At 48.3% G+C, this 21851-nt stretch overlaps 1 protein-coding gene across 3 annotated transcripts; it reads right to left on the reverse strand.

Annotated features, from left to right (window-relative positions):
- Positions 1-36: 36 nt before the first annotated feature.
- On the reverse strand, positions 37-15282 carry Ece2 (endothelin-converting enzyme 2). 3 transcript variants are annotated; one of them, XR_015632848.1, is made up of 19 exons: positions 15078-15282; positions 14695-14781; positions 14210-14345; positions 13805-14020; positions 12750-12874; positions 12506-12652; positions 12286-12351; positions 8181-8369; positions 7213-7355; positions 6732-6846; positions 5204-5314; positions 3590-3688; positions 3413-3490; positions 2504-2644; positions 2258-2368; positions 2085-2152; positions 1746-1936; positions 1566-1661; positions 37-925 (listed from the first exon to the last, which is right to left on the reverse strand). XR_015632848.1 is itself a non-coding variant. In XM_087576739.1 (19 exons), exons 1-19 carry the CDS (start codon positions 15114-15116, stop codon positions 749-751), a joined length of 2259 nt encoding a protein of 752 aa, XP_087432865.1. In that variant the 5' UTR covers positions 15117-15282; the 3' UTR covers positions 37-748. The 3 variants fall into 3 exon arrangements, 2 of the variants coding, with proteins under 2 accessions (XP_087432865.1, NP_001002815.2); XM_087576739.1 differs by having other exon boundaries at positions 2541-2644; positions 14734-14781; NM_001002815.2 differs by having other exon boundaries at positions 2541-2644; positions 15078-15116.
- Positions 15283-21851: the final 6569 nt, after the last annotated feature.

Below are 21851 nucleotides of genomic sequence, written 5' to 3' on the forward strand. Positions count from 1 at the left end.
GAATAAGGAAAAAGAGAACCGAAGGAAGAGACAGGCTGGCTGATATGAATCTATTTATTAGCAACGGGTCCTATAAAGGCAAGACCACACCCTCCCCACTCTCTTCCCTGCAAAAATAAACTTTCTCTTTTTCTACTAGATCTGCTTGGCCCCGGGGACAGTCAGTCACCCCTGAGACTCACACCTTGAAACCCAGGGAAGCAGCACCCACTGAGCATACATATTTCTCCTCTCACTCAAAAGAGCCCTTGGCCTTCCACTTGACTTCAGTTGGTCTGTCCTGGAGGGGAGCAGCAGTACTAGGAGGAGCATAAGGAACATGGGTGGGGGCAGCCTGAGGGTGGGCTGAAGGGAGCTGAGCTCAACTCGGAGCACTGAGCATGCCCTGGGGAGAGATAGGCACACCCCAGGCATATCCTCTTGACCTCCCCCCCCACCCCCCGCCCAACCCCTGAAACTAAGTAAGCTTGGACTCCAAAAGAGACAGTCATCTCTGTGGGAACTGACACTTCTGCCTAGACTCCCTCCAGGGTGACACGTGAAAGGATGTCACAGTAAATGGCGGGATCTCTGCTAGAGGCACAGGCACCCCTAAAGCAGAGGCACAATGTGGTGGTGGGGGGGGGGTCTAGAGTCATCTCACTTGTGCTATGGAGAGACGACCATACCGTAAGCTGATATTCACTCTCTCCTAGCTTGGAAGCCCCAGTCCCTGGCCACAGTTGCCCGTTTCTTCCCCCACCCAAGTCTACCACACCTCACATAGCTGCCCTGGGTTCATGGGGGAGCCGACAGGGCAGCCGAAGTGCCGAAGGAAGTCTCGGGAGTTGGAGAGAGTGCCCAGCACTCGGAAACGGGCAGGGCTGTGGGGGTCGGTCACCAGCCCCTCGTGAGAGCTCTCTGGTGTGCGGACCGAGCACCACACCTGCGGGCCAGGACAGACATGGGGACATATGGTGTCTAGTGTGGAGCTGAGCTAGGCCATAGCTTCAGCTACAGCAGAGCCATCTTGGTCAGGAACCACACTGCCCAGCTGGTGAGTTCAGGAGTTGTCAGGGCCACTCCAGGAGGCTTGGCCAGCTCCAAGGGAGGGGAACATGCCACCTCAGACCCTTGAAGCCTTTAAAGAGCATGTGGACACAGGGACACTGGTTAAGCCAGCATGGACAAGACTGTGGGGGAATGAGCCCTTTAAGACTGCTTGCTACAGTGAAAAGTGCTTGAAGAGGCCCCACCTGGGTGTTAACTCTGCTACCTATTTATTCCTGAGTAACCCTTAACAAGACATTTTGTTTCTTCCTCCACATTTCTCCATAGTAACAGGAGGGAATCAATGCTTTTTCTCCTCCACTCCACTCAAGCCAGCAGCCCTTTCCTTTCAAGTAAAAGCCTATAGAAAATTTCTCTCTCCTCAAGTCTACCTTCATGGGCTCTGGACGCCAAGCTTTCTCTCAATACTCTTCCCTGACACCTTTCCTACATGACCCCGACTTCTTCTAAAGGCATCGTCCTTCCTTTGGAGGGAGTGAAGAGGAGAAAGGTCCAGTCCTCCCAAGGGGCCATACCTGAGCAAATCCCACGAAGAACAGCTGGTGATTGGTGAGCCCCACAGCAGGCAGCGGCTGCTCCTCCCCATGCTTCCTCAGCCATGCTTTGTATGCCTAGGGGAGTAACAAGTAGCAAGTCCCCCAGCCCACGTCCCCAAGAACCCTTCTACACAGTCTGGGGAGACCTCGGCCACTCACATTGTAAGCAGCCTTGAGGCCCCCATTATCGGCGATGTTTTCCCCCAGGGTCTGGAGTCCGTTGAGCCTCTCTCCATTGACCTGGTACTGGTTGTACTGTTCTTCCATGCAGGCTGTATGATTCTGGAAAGCCGTGAGTGACTCATTCTGCCACCAAGGCCGCAGATTCCCTTCTTGGTCATACTCTCGCCCTGAGAAGAACTCATCTTTGCAACCTACCCATGGGGGAACGAATACCCCCAAACAACCCCAGCCCGAAGACACCAGGATCCTTAAGATTTGCCCCCAATACCTCAGATCCCTGTAGTGGTCACCGGCAATTCAAGAATGGGCCCCTACCTTGGTCATCAAAGGCATGTGTCAACTCGTGGCCCATCACCACACCGATGCCACCGAAGTTCAAAGCCCTGGCGGATGAGGAATCCTGAGTAAGGACACAGTGAGGACATTTCCCGATTCCCCTCCAGCTTGTCTCTCAGTTCACCCACACGGCCCCAGAGCCTCAGACACACTTTGGGTGGTTGTGAGCATAGAAGGGGGCCTGCAAGATGCCAGCAGGGAAGACGATTTCATTCTTGGTTGGAAGGTAGTAAGCGTTCACAGTCTGAGGCGTCATGCTCCACCTGGGGGAGGAAGAACGAGGCTGAGGTTCCTCCCTCTCCTTATGCTCCCCAGCCTGGTAGCCCAGGCCTGCCCAGCCTGTCTCCTGCAAGGGCCATGAACCACTCCTCATCCCATCGCCCAAAGCCCTGGTCTACCTCTCTGGCTGCCCTATGTCTGCCCGCTCATTCTCACTGGTCTCGGCTGGGAGGTTTGCGGAGCTGGTCAGCCATCACCTTAGCTGAGAAGTTGTATAGGTTCAGCATGTTTTGGAAAAAAGAATCTTCAGAGACTTCATACTAGGGGGATAGCAGAAGGGGAAAAGCAAGTAAGAAGATGTTGGGGGAGGAGGGAATCCCAGCAGGACCGTTCCGAGCAAGCCTCGGTCTCTCCACCCTCGGTCTCTCCACCGTAAGATAAATGCAAACAGCTAATTGACAGCATTCTAAAGGTACTTATGTCTCAAGGGCTGCTTCGCTGCTCCTTTTGTTTTGTTTTGAGACAGAGGCTCACTGTGCATCCCTGGTTGGCCTGGCATTTACTATGTAGATGAGGCCTTGAACTCAGAATTCCGATTCCCGAGTGATGGGATTAAAATCTTGCACCACCACACTCATTTTTTTAAAAATTTTTTTGTTTTTACAACCATGTGAGGTGAGTCCTTGTTTGTTTTGTTTCTGTTTTCTAAGATTTTTGTGTACTCCCACTATCCTGGAACTTCCTCTGTGGCTCAGGCTGCTTCCCAAGTGCTGGGATTAAGGGTGTGCACCACCACAGCCCAGCAAAGCAAGTAGACTAAAGACCCATTTTACAGATGAAACTAAAGCCCAAAAACGTCTTGTCCAAGATTCCACAGAAGTAGGAACATGATCCACTCAGGCTGCACTCCAAATCCCGACCATTATTAATGCTATATTTTATTGCCCACTGGCCCATATCCAGCATAGAACCCATGCTTAATTACTTGTCTCGCCTTCTCTCCTCAGTGCCTGAGCTCCTCACTGAGGCCAGGAACATGACCAGAGCTCCAAGCTTGGAAGGTTAGTACTGTGAACAACGATACTCACCCCATCATAAACATCATCCAGTTCTCTGGGCTCCAAGATGAAATCAGGGAAACCAATCATATCATAGATGGCATCTGCCTGAAGAGACCAAAGTAAGGGTTTCCCTCTTAGCTCCCAGCAAAACTCAATCAGCTGTCACCACCTCAAGATGGCGCCCCCAACACAGCCGTGGCTCACTTTCTCCTTGGCTGCCAGCCGGGTCTTCTCGTCCATCCAAACCAAGTTTTCCAGAGTCTCCTCAAAAGCAGCACGGATTTCACTGATCATCCCCTCGGCCTGCAGGGAGAGGGGAGGGTCACAAGTCAGACTTCCCTGCCCTTACTGCACTGAGATCCCCATTCGCTCTTGGGTTCCCTCCTGATCTATCCAGGAGTCATGGATTATAAAGAGTCCCGGCAGGGAGGGCAAGACTACCCCAGGCGACATTATTGTTATTGTGGGTGGATTTTTCTAAGTAATTAAGTAAACATTTGAATTGGCAGTTGGGTAAATTAATATTATACCTGCATTGTTCTTTACCTGGTTATGAAGGAGATTCGTGAGCAGAACGTGTACAGTTGAGAACTGAGGAAAACTCATCATTTACAATCTTATCCCCCAGTTCTCTTCTTTTAACAGTCTGACTATTCCTAGTGTTTTTCCTAGCCCAGAAATTCAGAAAAATATAGACCTGTGTTATGTAATGTGTATATACTTTTGCAATCTACTTTTGTTCTGCTTTAAAATGTATCAGGAGGTCAGTTATGGGAGGCAGAGGCAGAAGAAGAAGGGCCATCACAACTTTGAGGCCAACATGATCTACAATAGCAAGTACCAGGCTAATCTCAGCTCAGGGTTGGGCTTCTTGCTTGGGGGTAACAAACTTGCCAAGCACGTTAAAGGGCTCCAGATGGTATTGGCAGCACCAATTTCTCTTTAATCTAAAGAATAAAGCCAGACATAGTTGTTTAATTTAAAAAATAAATTCTAGGGCTGGAGAGATGGCTCAGTGGTTAAGAGCACTGACTGCTCTTCCAGAGGTCCTGAGTTCAAATCCCAGCAACCACATGGTGGCTCACAGCCATCTGTAATGAGATCTGATGCCCTCTTCTGGTGTGTCTGAAGAAAGCTATAGTGCACGCATATATAATAAATAAATAAATAAATAAATAAATAAATAAATTCTAGGTATCAGAAGGCTGAGGCTGAACCATTTAACAAATCTGAAACTGCTAAAAAATTTTTAAATAAATAACTAATTTGTTTTCAGTTTAAATGTGTTATCATAGTCCACCCTATTATTTATGTTTCCTTTACCGCATAATTGTATATTCCAGGTTGTTTTATTTTCCTTAGTATAAACAATTCTCCCATAAGTATCTAATATTTAATATTATTACCTATTATTTTCTCTTAGCATTATTTTTGGTTTGATTTGGTTTGCTTTGGGGTTGCTTGTTTGTTTGTTTGTTTATTTGTTTATTTTTCAAGATAGGGTTTCCCTGTTTAGCCCTTGCTCTCCTGGACTCACTTTGTAGAGCAGGCTGGCCACGAACTCACAGAGATTTGCCTGCCTCTGTGCTCTGGCAAGTGCTGGGACTAAAGGTATGTGCCACCATATCTGGAAATTTTTGACAATTATATAGGTAACATAAATCTAGTATAGGAATTTGTAAAAAATTACAAATGATCCCACCACCCAATTTGCTGCTGAGTGAACTCCCTTCCCAATTCTTCTATGTACACAGATAAATGGCCAGCAGTTTCTTAAAATAAATCAGAGAGTAGTTTTTTAGAAGCCTGAAGACTCACAATTTCCTTGCTTTGTCGGTCAAATGTGGCCTTCACAAAGAGCGAGCCCAGAGCGAAGCCAAGGGCATCATCTGTATTGGAGATGCAGGTCTGCCACCTCGGGGTGCAGGACTGTAAAGGAACAAGGAGCAAGGACGGCTAGCCTGAAGGCCTCTCTGCCCCTCCAGGGCTAAGTCCCAGAGAGCCGGACAACAGCTCGGCTTGGGCTTGAGGAGCCACTTCTGCTTCAGACTCCAGAGACATGGAAGGCAATATCTCAAACCCTGCTGGCCCCGGGAAGCAAGGGCTGGGGATTTAGCTCAGTGGTAGAGCGCTTACCTAGGAAGCGCAAGGCCCTGGGTTCGGTCCCCAGCTCCGGGAAAAAAAAAAAAGAACCAAAAAAAAAAAAAAAAAAAAAAAGGAAGAGATAGATGAGTCACCCACTCCAATCTCTGTTCCCACTCCTGCTATTGCCCTAATAGCCCTCCTTGACCTCGAAGTTTCTATGATGATGGTGGTGATGATGGTGGTGGTGATGATGGTGATGATGATGTTTACTTACTGGGGAGAGGGGCACTCAGAAGTCAACCTAAAGGAGCTGCCATGTGGGACTTGGGGCTTGAACACAGGTCATCAGGCTTGTTGGCAAGTGCCTCAGCTGTTCTGCATCATCTTGCTGGCCCAAGATTAGATGTTTCTTTCCTCAGTCTACAGTCCAGACTTCTACGCAATCAGTTCACTCACTGCACCTGAAACCTGGGCATCATCCCGGCTTCCTTCATTACCTCCCTTACTCCATTAGCTCAACCTCGTCACCTCTCATGTAGCCTGTCACCATTTTCCTGTTTTACAACACTGCCACCTTCTTAACATAACTGCCAAGTTCCCTCTGGATGTCCAGTGCCCACCTTAACCAAACTCAGGCTGCTGCCGTGATCTCAAGCTCCTACCAGAAGCCCCGCAAACACACTGAGCTCCCCAAGGCCTCTGTGAATTTGCCCATGTGTTCCTTATGCCTGAAATGTTCCTCTCCTCTGTTTCCTCACTCCCCACATGACAGACTCTGAGAAAATTCCCTGGGGCCTCCCCCACTTTGTTCCCCACACTGAGTGTGCTGTCCCAACTTCTGCTTTATAACGTAAAGGTTTTCCACTCGTTGTGAACATTAAAACCCTCAAAATAGATGCATTCGTTTGTGGGTTTACTCCCTGCGCTTACTGAGGCCTCTTGAAACGAGCACATCTTCATCCTCCTCGTCAAAGCTGCATGCTGTGCACACCGCACACTGCTGACATGAACTCAAGCTAGCCTCGAGTGTTATTCATGTTTTACAGATCAGGAAGTGGGAGAGCCCGAGGGAACTTGCTCACAGACACAAGGTGCCATAGGCCAAAAGATGAAGGAACTACAGATTGGAAATCATGAGGGCTTGATTCCAAACTCCGTGTTCCATACCGTGTGCTCATGTAACAGGAAGAGGATGTTCCTGACCACTGTGGTCAGGCATCTCTAGATCTAGTCAGAAAGGAAGCAGAGCCAGGTATCCCACCTTCTTGGTACCGTAGAGGGTCTCCAGTAGCTTCTCCTGTGCAGTCTCAAAGCGCTGGTCGAGGCTCGAGGTTGTCTTCTGCACCAGGTTCCAAATTAGGTAATTGTTCAGGATGCTGTTTCCACATCAGAGATTAAGGAGAGACGTGTGGGGAACCCTTCCCCCTCTCCAGCCAGGCCCCAAGAACATGCAAGCTGTGGAGGTTCTGAGAGACGTGGAAAACTGGTCCTGAAGGCTCTTACTCTGGGACGCAAGAGAGGTCAGCTTGGAGGATATGAGGGAACAGAGGCCACAAATGGACACCCTGACACTGCCCAGAGGAAGGGTCCACAGACATTTTAATGTGACGTTTGGAAGGTCCAGGGTCTTATTACTCAATATGTGTGCCAAGTCACTGTGGTTGGTCCTTCCAGAGGTCTCCAGAGCCTTGAGTCCCCTCCACTACCAGTACCTTCTCCCCACTCCCATTCCCCAGTCACACCTTGGTTCCGTACGGTTAATGAGCTCCGACACCTGCTGTAAATACTCAGTCCCATACACCACCACAGGCTCAGAATCGCCCAACTCAAGTGGCGACAACAAGAAAGAAAGGAACTCCAGCCAGTCCATGGAGGGTGCTAGAGTCTGAAAGCAGAAAGTCCTCAGGCTTCCCTGCCTTCCCACTGGGCTCCCAACAGACTCTTCCCCACTACTGATTTGCTATAGCCCAGGCATCTTTCCCATTGCCATAGTAACAGTTACCGGCTGCTTTGGGGACCCCCTTTCTGCAGTAAATGCTTTTCCAGGTCTGAATGCCCTGCAGTCTGGGAGCCTAACCACTTATTATACAAGGAAAGCTAGTACGTGTGATATTCAGCTTGGGCACAGAAATTCAAATATTTTCATGCCAGTTGATAAAACACTACACTTCCCCAACACATCCCACATACCTGGCCTCTCTCTAGAACCTCCTTTTCTCTAGCCTTTCCATAATTCAACACCAAAAGGGACAGCAAGGAGGGCATTAGGATATACTTCCATAGCATTCTGATTATTTTCTGGACACCGCACTCATTTGGTTTTCCCCCCTTCGCTTGCTTGCTTTCTTGAGATGGGGTCTTACACTGTGGTCCAGATTGGCCTGGAACTCACAGAAACCTTCCCGACTCTCTCCCGAGTGCCAGGGTTACAGGTGTGAATCACCATGCCTAGCTAAATATTTTCATGACAATCTCTTCCTGTAGTCCCAGGCAACAAGGGAAAAAAAAAAAAAAAGGCTAACCAGTGGCCTTGAGAGGGGTGGCTTAAAATGTTTACCATTTTTCTTTCCGGGATAGTGGCGCACACCCAGAAACATTCAGAAGCAGCAGACAGGGAGAGGACTGGTTGTCTCAGGAAGAGGGGGAAACAGGGTGGTCCTTATCAAGGGCTACCTTCTCCCGAATGTTTCTAGTTCCCTGCCTACCCCACCTGCAGCTCTGAGATGCTCATCTTGTGATAGATCTTCTCCTCATCACGCCGCTGGTCCTGGGGCACAGTGATGGTAGCCAGTTGTATCTCCAGTTCCAGCACCTGCTGCATCTGCGCCCGGGTGGAGGTCGGCTGTCCACCCAGCAGCATTCCCAGCTCCACCATGTAGTCCAGGTAGGCAGCGAGAACCTGTGAAAGCCCCAGTCGTCCTCAAAGAGTGTGACAGGTCCTGCCCAAGGCTGAGGTCTGCTCTGGCCTCACCTCTTCCCACTATTTTTGCTCGATGCGCCTGATGTAAATCTTGGTGACTGGGCTGCTTACTCTCTGACTGATTGCTGACCACCGTCTGCCTGACTTACGTAATTACCTGTGCATTTATCGTCTATTTCCCCCAAGTGGACACTGTTCCAATTACATCAGCTGTTCACCACTGAATCCCAAGAACCTGGATCAAGGCCAAGCACAGAATTGGTCCCCCATGTAAATATTTATCCAATGGATGGACTCCCATAGTGCTTTGCTTTCTTGTTTTCTAATACCCTTTTAATTGCCCCAGACCATCAGGGGCCATACGGTTTGATTTGAACACCTGAGTGGATCCTGTAAGGAATCTGCCCCTTCAAGTCCCTTCTTCAAGTTTCTCATCCTAACAGGTCTCACATGTGCTTTTCTCCATCCTCCCAAGGGACAGGAAAACACAGAAAAAGAATATTCATGCTGAACACTATGTATCTACTGATCAGATGGCTAAGGGATTTACATATAATGTATCTTGCCCCCACAGCATCAGAAACTCCATACAGTCCATATTAGTTGATCAGTGGTGATCTTGGCATGCCACTTTAATCCCAGCACTTGGGAGGCAGAGATAGGGAGATCTCTGTGAATTGGAGGCCAGCACGGTCTACAGAGTAAATTCCAAGATGGCCAGGGCTACACAGAGAAACCCTGTCTCGAAAACAAACAAACAAACAAACAAACAAACAAACAAAAATCCATTACTCCCAAGTTTCATAGGGGAAAGAAGCTTGAGAACACAGGCTTGACTAGGTCAGAATGTGGGGGCCTGAGCACCCCCTGGGCCCAGTACTAGCTCAGGTCAGAATGTGGGGGCCTGAGCGCCCCCTGGGCCCAGTACTAGCTCAGGTCACCTCAGCCCAATCTGGTAATATCAGGACAAGGTTATCTGCTTTGTTTGCCACTGGAATCTTGGGTTCAAGTACAGTTCAAGTATTTGTTGAGGAAAGGGGGAAATCATGCGGGGGGATAGATGGTCAGCTCTGTTTAGCAGCCACCTCTGTGGCCCTTCCCCCTCTTTTGAGGGCAACTTCCCCCTCTTTCCCCCATCTCTTTATCACTGCTAGTGTCAGGAGAGTAGCAACCTGCACCCCATCCTAGCTGCTAAGGGGGAGACAGTTAACCCAGGACTTCAGACACATGCTTGTCTTGTTCTACATCCTTATCCTCAGCTTGAGACTTCCTTCTGAGCTGTCCCTGAGCCCTCTGCTTTCCTAGATTTCATCCTAGCTCGGACACTGCGCTACATCTTCCCCTGTGTTGTGGCGTTGTGTTGAGAGGGAAGGAAACCAACGACACAGTGAGAGTCAATCAAGCCCAGAGCCATTCCCAAAACAACATGGTGCTTCCCTGCATTCTTCTGTGCGTGCGTGCGCGCGTGTGTGCACGCGCACACACACACACACACACACACACACACACACACACGCACACAAGCACACAAGCACATGAGTAAGCATGGCCTGCCACTCATGCGGGGTGAGGAGACAGCTCTTGAGAGCTGGTTCTCTCATGACACCCTGTGGGATCTGGGAGTCAAACTCAGCTCACAAGGCCTTTTGACTAGCACCTGTACCTACCGGGGCCATCTCTCCAGGGGCCTGTTTCCCTTCTTTTGGGATAAAGCCTAAACTTGCCAGCTATGGCAAGTAATGCCAGTGATGTGATGTGTGTATATAGTCTTAGCACTCATGGGGCTGGAGCAGTAAAGCTACTAAACTCCAAGAGTTAAGACCAACTTAACTCTTCAGTCTGTCAACAGGCCGTTCACCTTCCTTCCTCAGTGCCTGTCTGAGGTATTTCCTTCGTGGGTCCCTCTTCCTCACCCTCATTCAGCTCCTTCCCAGTTGGACTCAAATTGGGAACCTCACGTTTCTCCTCTGTGACTATCTGAACAGCTGGGACCAGGGTAGAAGCACAGTGCTTCATATTCTCTTCACTGAGAAAACAGCAGCAGTGTTTATGTTTGTCAGGAGGAAGGTCTGGCTAAGAAGTTCAGGAAATGCTTAGGAAGGAACAACCGGGACTCTCCACTTGGTCTACTCACCAAGACGCTCTTTCTTCCATGGCCCTTACCACCCAAGCACCTCCTTTTCCTGTTTCCCACACCTTCATCTACGTTTTAAGGAGAAGTGCCCTTGAGCTTCTGGCTCACCTCCAGAACTCCTCCAACCTCCGTAGCTGCCTCCTGACCTCTCATACAGAATGTGCCCACGTTCCTCACACTCACATATCTAAAAGGAAAGAGTCCCACACACTGCCTATCTCTTCCATGCAGGAGCATAAGCTTGTGCCCCACCCCTCAAACTCTGCCACTGTCTTGGGTAGAAAAAAAAAAAACAGAGGAGGAATCAGTGACACCCATCAGTTACAACAAACAGGATTGCTGAGCATGAAATACAGGTCTGGCCTCAAAGTCACTCCTCGTCCTATGACATCACACTGCCTCCTGGTCCCCAAGTTTCCTCGGTTGGTTCTTCTACACATAGCACTGATCCCCTAAGGCTTACTCCATTTCCCCAGGACTCAGCCTTATAGCATGTATCACCTCTCTCTCTTTCCTCTTCTAACATCAGTAACTAGCAAACTACCATTCAGCTTTTTACACCTTGTAACCTTGTTACATCTTGTAACCTTGTTACCTCTCAACTTCTTAGTAAGAACTCACCCTTGCTACTCCCTTGCCTGGGCCCTTAGGTCTTAGAGTCCAGACACTGCAGAGAGGTTCTTGTCTCCAGGTTCCCTTCCCTGAATCCAGACAAACTGGCTTCCCAAGGCACCGCTAACAGCCTCACTCCATCCCTGCTCTGGAAGCTGGAGGTAAGTATATAAGGGCTGGGGAACAAAGCTTTGAGGCATTCAAAACCTTCTCCATAACGAGTCACTGACTACCTTCTAGTCTTCCACATCTTGCCAAACCACACTTCTTGTTACATTCGCACGCTCTAGCCTTTCTGGCTTCAACGTTTTGCTCAGCACTTCATCTCTATGCAGAATGCCCTCTTTTGCTCCCTGAACCCTTCCTTTCTCATGGTCCAAACACACCAAGCTTTTTTCCTTTTCAACACTTGTTTAACCTACATAGGATGAGCTCTGTTAGTCTCCGTTATAATCTTTATTATTATTATCATCATTATTGCTACATTTATTTATTTGTTTATTTATTTATGTGTGTATTGTGTATTTGCATGAGTGTAGAGGTCAAAGGAATCTTGGAGGAGACATTCTCTTGTTCCATCATGTGTGTTTTTCGGATTGAATACAGGTCATTAGGCTTGACAGCAAGTGTCTTTTTTAACCTGCTAAGCTATGATGCTGGCCCACATTTGCTTTTATAGGGCCCAACTCAAGTGTGATCTCCTAAGGAGACCCCCTAGATGCCTGTATCTCACCTGAGTCCCAGACACCTCTTGAAATTTGTTCTCAGACACCTAGATCCACAGACTTCCTGTGACGGTGACTCTGAAACTCATATCTCAGATTTTTTTCTACCACATCTGGCATACAGTCGGTACCCATGAAAGTCTTCTCCCAGGGCTGGCGGTGTGACTCAATAGTAGAGTGCTTGCCTAGCATGTGTGAGGTACTGGTTTTGATTCTCCACACCACAAAAATAGAGATAAAAAATTTCCTGTTAGAATAAGAGGAAGGTAAGAAGGAAGGGAGGGAGGGAGGGAGGGAGGAAGGAAGGGTAGTTGGCTTGCTAGGCAGCACAATGGTCTCACTTTTTCATTCTGACCCTAGGCCAGAAGGAAATTATATTAGTCAGCTCAGCAGGGATGGGATAGGGTACTAGGAGGAGCCTTACTTTCTCATTGGCAGTTCTATTTAGGTAGTAATCACGAGAGGGTAGAAAAAGCCCAGACTGGTCCACCTGCAAGAGCAAGGCATAGAGGTTAGTCTCCCTCCCACTCTGAACCAGAGACTTGTGCATAGGGTTAGGGGGTGTTCAGCCTGTCTGTCCTAGGAGAGGGGATCTTGGCTCCACAAGGTTTCCGTGAGTCCCTTCCCTTTTCCCAGCCAGGCACCTGGATGATGTTGCTGTTAGAACTCTTCGAATCAGCACCGACATAGACAGTGAAGAATGGGGCGGCTCTATAGGTCCCTGCTACTGCCTTTAGCACTTCCATGAAGTTGTCCTCATCCCAGGGCCCCGTGATGTTCCAACCACCGATCTGAGTAGAGATCACAGTAGAATCTCAAGTACAGGGACAGTCAAAGCTCTCTTGTCCCTCCTCCTTCTCCTGCCCTCAGCCCACCCAGTGCTCTTGCCTTGTCAATGAGGTCTTGAAGTGGCTTGGCTCCTAGCTTCTCGATGCGCTCCAGGTGCAGGCAGGACAGGTAGAAACTCCGAGTCTTCCGCTCGGCTTCACTGCTGGAATTGAAAGTGCTATTCTCTGCAATGGGTAGAACACGGGTTAGGATCAAGGACGCCATTAGATTAACTGCTGCAGGAGAACCTCTGCTCCTCACTCCTCTCCTGGACCACTATGTGTGGATTTTGTGGGACTGGAGATTGGCTTTAGGACTGTTCACACGATAAACAAGAGCTCTCCCACTGAACCATGTTCCCAGTCCTCTTCTACTTTTGGAAAAGTCAAAAATAGGGTCTTTTTTTTTTTTCCAGGGCTGGGGACCGAACCCAGGACCTTGCGCTTCCTAGGTAAGCGCTCTACCACTGAGCCAAATCCCCAACCCCCAAAAATAGGATCTTAATAAGTTGGTCACACTTGCTTTGACTTTCCAACTTCCTGCCTCGGTCTCCTGAGTCGTTGGAATTATCAGCATACATCAACAAGCCAGATTCTCCCCCAACCCCTTTCGGATGAAGTCTCCCTGAATAGTCTGAGATTGGCCTGGAACTTACTACTTAGACCAGGCTAGCCTCAAGCTCATAGAGATTGACTTATTTCTGTCTCCCTACTGAGTGCTGGGATTTTGAAACAGGGTCTCACTATGTAGCCCTGCCTGTCCTGAAACTCATTGTGTAGATCAGGCTGGCTTAGAACTCATAGAGGTCCATCTGGCTCTACCTCCTGGGCTGGGGTTAAAGGTATGCACCAGCTCAGGAAGACTGAAAGAGCAAATTGTATCTTTCTCTCCTCTGTTTGTGAAGACCCTTAAAGAAGCCCCTGTTGTTCTTCCCCCATCTAACCCAGCTCCATTTACTAAGCCTTCCTGCTCTCCTGCGCAGCCTCCCTCAAAAGCTTCACAGAATGATCCACCGAGTTCTGTGCCCGTGGATGTTTACTGAGTACTAAGAGCTGGACCATGTGTAAGACAGGAAGTTTTCCGTTGGCATAGCATGCCCGACAGCCTTCACTCACCAAGTAGGTGCTTCAGTATGGCCTGATTCTGGTCCCAAAGGCTGTTGAAGGTGTTCCAGCGAGAACGTCCACTGGGTAGAGGGTTTCTTCGAATCCAGCCTCCACAGGAGAACTGGTAAAAGTCCTGACAGGGGCTCACCCCACGGTCTAAAGACTCCAGGATTTTTCCAGCCACTCGAATGCAGGCTTCTGTGATGCAGGTGCTGTGGACTGGGTCTGTGGCAGGAGACATGGCGGAAGATAGGAGACGGTCAATCGGGGTGGGAGAAGCAAAACCTTTTGAGAAGCCAAGGACGGCAGGAAGTTGGAAAAGCTAGCCACAACAGAAAGAAAAATATCGAGAGGCCTTTCAGTTTTTGGGCCCCCCTAGCTATAAGAGCTGCCAACAGGTGTGAACCCACCTACCTCTGTGGTACTGGACCCACAGAGCCACGAGGCAGCCCAAAAGAAGGGCAGCCAACACTAGAATGAGGCCTGCCAAGACCAGCTCCAACTGTGTGTGTGAGCCAAAGAGTTGTCTTGTCCTCTTCTGGGATCCCACCTGGGAAACACAGGACAGAGCAATTGAGCTGCGTTGCAGGGACCCAAGATCGCAGAAGCCCTCCCAGAAAATAAAGATACGAAGAAGGTGCAGCCGGTTTCTAGTCAAGGAGCAAATAGCTAATGGGGTTAATTTTGGGGCCCAAGAGCAAAGAGGCAAGTGGAGCCTGTTTTGTGCAACGTCATGGCTTTGAAATGCCTCACTACAGTCCTGGTGTGGAGGCCAGAGATGGAGTGGAAACCGGGACAAGTGACCCACCAGAACAGCCCATACCACAAGGTTATGGCAGACAGGCAGGCACCATGCCAAAGGTGAGATCTGATGAGGAAAGGGGAACCCCCATGCCCACCTCCAGTGAGTCCTGGATGGCCCTGCCTTCTACTGTCACCTCTGGTAATTCTTCATCCTGAAGCTTAGCTCGTTTGTACTCCACCATCTGCAAACAGTTCAGGAGCACCAACTGAGGTCCGGCAGCTAGGCCTTTTGCCTGCTCCAGTGTCCCTCGCTGGGAGGGCTTCCTCCTTCATGCAGAGAGAGCCCTCCCCCGGGTGCCAGACTCTCAGAATGGGGTCCCCTCTGACAACATCCCTTTCCAACCGGCAAAAGAAGCCCCATCTCCGAAGCAAGCCGGAGTCCCTGGCAGACGCTGCCAGCTCACTCACACCCGCCCCTCCACACTTTGTGCCCTCTCCACCCCGGTCCTCTCCCCAGGAGCCCAGGGCCACCACTCACACTGCCTCCGCTACCCAGCTCCTGCAGCGCGACGTTCATGGTGGAGTGGAGCAGGGCTGGGCCGCGCCTTAGGGCTGGGCGAGGTTGACCCGCCCAGGAACTACGGCCCAGGCCAACTGCTGAACCCCGCCGCGGCCCTCCATCACAGCCACGGCTGCAGCCCCTGGCTTGGCAGCCGCGGCCCCCGCTTTCTCGGGTCTCCCCCACCCAGCGGCGCGCCCGGGGGTGGGAGCGAGGGGGAGGGGAGGAGCGCGCGCGGCTCCGGGCCAGCATTGGCGCCCAGACCGCGTTCCGCACAAACGCTGCTCTCCATCAAGCCTGAGAGCCCCTCAGGCAAGCCACCGGTAATTTGCTTTTATTTGGTTGAGGCCCGATCATTGCTAATACTTTTGCCCGGACTCTCCAAATTTCAAATTTCAGGCCTTCTCCAACACTTTTAAACACTGTAGAGGAATTGTGTGCCTGCTCAGAACCTCTTTACCCACCAGTCTGTCTGCAGTGTCTTTCTTTCTTTCTTTCTTTCTTTTTTTTTTATTTAACAGCAGGAACACTTAGAAGCCACAGGCAGTTCACCTCTATACAGGTGTCCATAGGATATCTACAACAGCACACAGACTCCAAGCACAAGGGCAACACAGAAACTGAAACAACTATTCTGCAGATTCACAATGTATGTAAGGAACGCCCAATGTCCTTAGGGACACACACACACACACACACACACACACATGCATGTCAAGTGTTAGTTAGGGCAGCATGCACTGTACACACAGTTCACACTAATGCCACTCTTACACATTGCTTCAAGATGGCACTTTTACTCTCCAAGATAATTGCTGTCATCAGATCATCTCATAAAGGGAGGGTTACAGATGGTGACAAATTGGCAGGGAAAAAAACAGCCATGCACAGATATTTAAAGAAAAGACATGCTAGCACTTCCAACTCAGGAAGGCAAACGATTTTATTTGGGAGGTTTACAAGAGGGAGGGAAAAAAAAAAAAAAAACACCACCAAGCAATATTTAACTGAAACGCAACAGTGTGGCATCCATGCATCGGCCATCTGCCTTCCATATTGTCATTCCTTAAACAGGCAGGGAAGTGTTACAGTCTGTTGTGCCAAGGAGTGCCTCATGTTTTTTACAGTGCTGCGGAGGGAACTGGGACACCAAAGCACTGCCTCCTCTTCCTCTCTCTAACCGCACCAAGAGAATACAGAAACGTGATCTGAGGAAGCCTTAAGTGGCAATGGATACTCATTTATTGATTCGCACCTAAGTTCTCAGACATCCTATTGCAAGTGGTGCTAGTGCGGGCTATTCTTGAGGCTGAGAAAGGATGCAAGATGAATGGATTTGGCTGAGAAGTGCTAGACTGCTTTCTTTAGGCACCTTTCCATCCCCAAACTGCATGTTCTCAAACAAGACAGAACACAGTGTCACTGTTAAGATGAACAATTCTGGGTTCAGACTCAGTTTCTCCATCTGTAAAATGGAAATAAAAGTAGTATTTCAGTCAGCGGTGGCACAGTCCTTTAATTCTAGCACTGGGAAGGCAGAGGCCGTTGGATTTCTGAGTTCAAGGCCAGCCTGGTCTACAAAATGAGTTCTGGGACAGCCAGAGTACATAGAGAAATCCTGTCTCAAAGCAAACAACCAATGAGGGTTGGGGGTTGGGGGTGAGGGGTGGGAGTTGGGGGTTGGGGGTGGGGAAGAGTAGTATCTACCTCACTGTGTTGAAAGTGACTGGCACATAGAATATTGTGATCCAATCTGTTCTTTTCAGACACTGGATATTAAACCAAGGGCCCTGAACCTGCTAATAGGTATTTTACCACCAGATTATTTGGAGCCTTACAAAGATTCTTTTGGGGCTGCACTGGTGGTTCAGAGGTTAAGAGCACTGGTTTCGGTTCTGTCCCCAGCTCCGAAAAAAAGAAAAAAAAAAAAAAAAAAAAAGAGCACTGGTTGCTCTTCCAGGGGACCTGAGTTCAATTCCCAGTAACCACATCAAAGCCCACAACCTTCAGTAAATTCAAATTCCAGGGATCCAGCACCCTCTACTGGGCTCTGCAGGCATTGCACATGATTCACAGATATACATAGGCCAAACATCCATACACATAAAATAAGTTAAAATTTTAAAAATAAAATATAAATCCAAATAATGTTTTGGGGATAAGGTGTTTAAAATAAGCCTATTTTGGCTGAGTTTGGTGCTTCAGACCTTTAATGCTAGCCAGCTAGGCCTACATAGTGACCGAATCTGTCTAAATAAATTATTAATACCATTTAACAACATTTATGTATGTGTGTATTTGTGTTTGTGTGTATGGTGCATTGGGGAGGGTAGTGGCACACATACTCGAAGGTTAGAGAACGACCTGTGCGAATTGGCCTTTTCCTCCGTGTGGGTTCCTGGGATCAAACTCAGGTCAGCAGGCTTAGCAGCCAGTACTCTTACCCACTGTGCTACCTCACCACATTAATAATAATAATAATAATAATAATAATAACAACAACAACAACAATAAATATTACTATTATATTAAGGGAAATTCTCACTAAGTTGCCCAAGCTGACCCTAAAGGTTCAATTCTTCTGCCTCAGTCTCCCTAGTAGCTGGAATTCACAAGTCTGTCTGATTTTATTTGTTTGTTTTTGTTTTCTGAGACAGGTTTTCTCTGTATAACCTTGGCTGCCCTGGAAACTCTGTAGACCAGGCTGGCCTCTAACGCAGAGATCTATCCGCCTCTGCCTCCTGAGTGCTGGGATTAAAGGCGGGTGCCACCACTGTCCAGCTTTGTTGCCTCACTATGTAGCCAGGGCTAGTCTCCAACTTGCAGTGATCTCCCTGCCTCTTTCAAGTACTGGAATTATAAGTGTCCATCACCATGCCCTCATATTTTAATTATTATTACCATCACCCAAGCCTTATAATAGAGTAAAACTAGTAAGGCTGGAGGAAGCACGCTCTAGTTCTCTTCTGGTGAGCGTGCTTTCAAGGGCTGCAGAGATGGCTTATGGTTCCGAAGCATCAAGCTTTCACATCATGACATAGGGCGGGCGACTGAAGTAGCTATCGACTTAGGACAAGTCTCTGGCTTGCTCATGCTCACTCTAGCCACAAGATGGCGTCGCAGCATTCGGCTCTCTACTTCCCTTCCAGAACTACAGGAAAGAAAACTCAGCACTTAGGAATCGGGTGAGGTGGCACATGCCTGTACTTGAAGATGGAGGCGGGAAGACCATCAGTTCAAGGTCATCCTCCGCAACGCACTGCGTTTGAGGGCAGCCTGGGATATGTTAGACTCGGTCTAAGAAAGGAAAGGGATGGGGCTGGGGATTTAGCTCAGTGGTAGAGCGCTTGCCTAGGAAGCGCAAGGCCCTGGGTTCGGTCCCCAGCTCCGAAAAAAAAAAAAAAAAAAAAAAGAACCAAAAAAAAGAAAAAAGAAAGGAAAGGGAGGGAAGAGGCACGGCGGGGGGCGGGGGAGGGGCGCGAAGAATGAGTCAGATCAGGTGGAACAGGTCTGTAATCCCAGCTACTCAGACCCAGAAAGATAATAAATTTAGAGCCTGCCTGGGGACCCTGAACAATTTGGTGAGACTGCGTCACGAAATCCAAAGAGGGAGAAAAATGTCCGGGGAGATAGTTCAGTAGGGGCGCGTTTGCATGAGGCCCTAAGTTCAGCCCCCCAGTTGTTGGGTTAATCTTTTTTTAACTTTGTACGAAGGTGTGTTTCTGTATCTTCCATGGCTAATTCTGCGCCTGCTAAGTGTTGGCAGGACTTTGGTATCTCTACTTCCCAACACTAAGTCTTCTGCTTTGTAAGTGTCTGTCTTCCTCATCTGCCTAAAGGCGTTCTAGAATTCTATCAGAGGTTGTCTTGCTACTGAGTGGTTGTAATAAGGATCTGATGGCCAGCAGCTGGGCAGGAAGGGACAGGGCACAGCTTCCTGGCAGAGAATGATGTGCGAGAAGAAAGCAGATGGGGAGGATTAGGAAACAAACATGAGGGGTTGGGGATTTAGCTCAGTGGTAGAGCGCTTGCCTAGCAAGCACAAGGCCCTGGGTTCAGTCCCCAGCTCCAGAAAAAAAAAAAAAAAAAAAAAAAAAAAAAAAAAAAAAAAGAAGGAAACAAACATGAAGGGAGTAACCGGACCTCCAGTGGAGCAGAGAGGTGTGGAGCTAGCCTCTTGGGGATTGTAGGCTGGATAGTGGGGTTCTGTTAGATGAGCTAGCTGGGAGATTGGCTGCTCAAGCAAAGGCCTAAGCATGAAACTATAATAGACGTCTTGTGTCATCTTATTCACACCATTGGCAGGTCCAAGAAAGTCCAGTTATACTGAAAGGCAAGAAAGGGACATGAAACAAAACCCATCAGTTTAGTTTGTGCACCATCGTCGTGGTGGTTTTAAATGGGAACGGTCCCTGGAGGTTCATGTATTTGAATACCTGGTCTGGTCCAATTGGTGGAATTGTTGGGGAAGGGCTAGGAGGTGTGGCCTTGTTGGAGAAGGTGTATCATTAGAGGTAGTTTTTAAGATTTCGAAATTTCACACCATTCCCAGTTCTCTCTCTCTCTCTCTCTCTCTCTCTCTCTCTCTCTCTCTCTCTCTCTGCCTCCTGCTTATGATCTGTAATCTCTCAGTTACTGCTCCAGCGTCACGCCTGCCCGTGTGCTGCCATGCTGGACTCGCTCTCTGAAACTGTAAGTATCTCTTATTAAACACCCCCTCCTGTAAGTTGTGCTGGTCATGGTGTCTCTTCACAGCCACAGAAAAATAAACAAGACAACTGTGCTAGATGTGGTACACGTGTGGGTTCATTGATCCTGTGACATCCTTGTGAGGTTAGGTTTGAAATCCAGGGCTTCTGGAAAGCAGACTAGAAATGTGAATCGAAAAGAAGCCAGGCGGGGGGTTGGGGATTTAGCTCAGTGGTAGAGCGCTTGCCTAGCAAGCACAAGGCCCTGGGTTCAGTCCCCAGCTCCGGGGGAAAAAGAAAAAGGAAAAGAGGCCAGGCTTCACCCAACAGTGTTGCTACTCTTTCAGCATCTCTAAGAAGAATGAGAAGAAACGTTTGTTTTGAAGCCAGGCTAACTTGGACTCAAACCTAGGCTCTATCTCTTATTATCTGATATCTATATCAAGGTTACTGGACAGAGCTAATTTTCCCATGTCTGTAAAACAAAACAACCATCCCTATCTCAGAGAACTAAACACAACCCCATACATGAAAATCTAGTATGTTTGCAGCGTTCTCAGATTTACAAAGACTTAGCCTGAATATGTGTTTCACGTCTCCTTCATGGTCAAACTCCGATTTAAAAAACGTGTTGTTTATTTAGTTGTTCATGCATGTATGACTGTATAGTACAGGTGCCCAAAGTTAGGGGCATCCCTTGGATGCTGGACTTACAAGCAGTTGTGAACTGCCTGATGTGGGTGATGGGAGTTGAACTCAAGTCCTCTGTAAGAACGGTACATGTTCTCAACCACTGAGCCATCTCTCCAGCCCTTGACATCAGTTTTTAGGCTGATAATGAAAAACCAAAATAAAGGGGCTGGAGAGATGGCTCAGCGGTTAAGAGCATCCGACTACTCTTCCAGAGGTCCTGAGTTCAATTCCCAGCAACCACATGGTGGCTCACAACCATCTGTAAGGAGATCCAATGCCCTCATCTGGTGTATCTGAAGACAGCTACAGTGTACTTATATATAATAAATGAATAAATCTTAAAAAAAAAAAGAAAAGCCAAAATAAAAGCCAAAAAGGAACGGCTCCTGATTGCGTGTTAAGTGCCATTTACTAGAGACTAGAGACTTGGATATACTTCTGTTTTCTCTCATCTCCCTTTGTGTTTATGTGTCCAGTTTCCTCTATGCTACATTATCATTCATTTATTCGCTTGTAACACAGTGTTATGATGTAGTCTAGGCTGTCCTCAGACTTCCCATCCTTCTGCCTCAGTGCCCAGGGTATTTGCTTGAACAGATATACATTGCCAAGCCTGGCTTTTCCTCTCCACCCTCCAGTCTTCCTTTCCCTTAACTGGTTTTGAATGAACGGAGAATCTGCAGACACTTCACTCCTAAGTTACAAGGTCATGATGATTTGAAATACGAATGATCAATACTGACAGAGATGGGGAACATGGTTACCTCCATATACTATACTTAGCGTATAAGTTGAGATATTCTGATTCAGAAGATCTACCTCTAGGAAATACTATCCAAAAGATGTTGGCATCAATTAGCTTTTGTTCCATAATAAAGAAAATCTCATTTGATGTGTTAATGTAAGAACTAAACCAGGCGGTGGTAGCGGCACACACCTTTAATCCCGGCACTCAGTTGGCAGAGACAGGTTGATCTCTGTGAGTTCGAGGCCAGCCTGTCTACAGAGTGACTTCCAGGACAGCCAGGGCTACACAGAGAAACCCTGTCCCAGAAAACCCAAGCAGGTAGGTAGGTGGGTAGACAGACAGACAGACAGACAAAGAACTATCATTTTTGTTTGTTTTCTTTTTCTTTTAAATTTATTTTTTAAGGTTTATTTATTTATTATATACATTGTAGCTATCTTCAGACACACCAGAAGAGGGCATCAGATCTCATTACAGATGGTTGTGAGCCACCATGTGGTTGCTGGGATTTGAACTCAGGACCTTTGGAAGAGTAGTCAGTGCTCTTAACCACTGAGCCATCTCTCCAGCCCAGAACTATCTGTTTTTTATGTTCTGTGGTCTGGTTGGATGGTTCTTCAGGGC

This window comes from Rattus norvegicus, chromosome 11 (assembly GCF_021556685.1).
Source record: "Rattus norvegicus strain SHRSP/BbbUtx chromosome 11, alternate assembly SHRSP_T2T, whole genome shotgun sequence".
Classification (NCBI taxonomy): domain Eukaryota; kingdom Metazoa; phylum Chordata; class Mammalia; order Rodentia; family Muridae; genus Rattus; species Rattus norvegicus.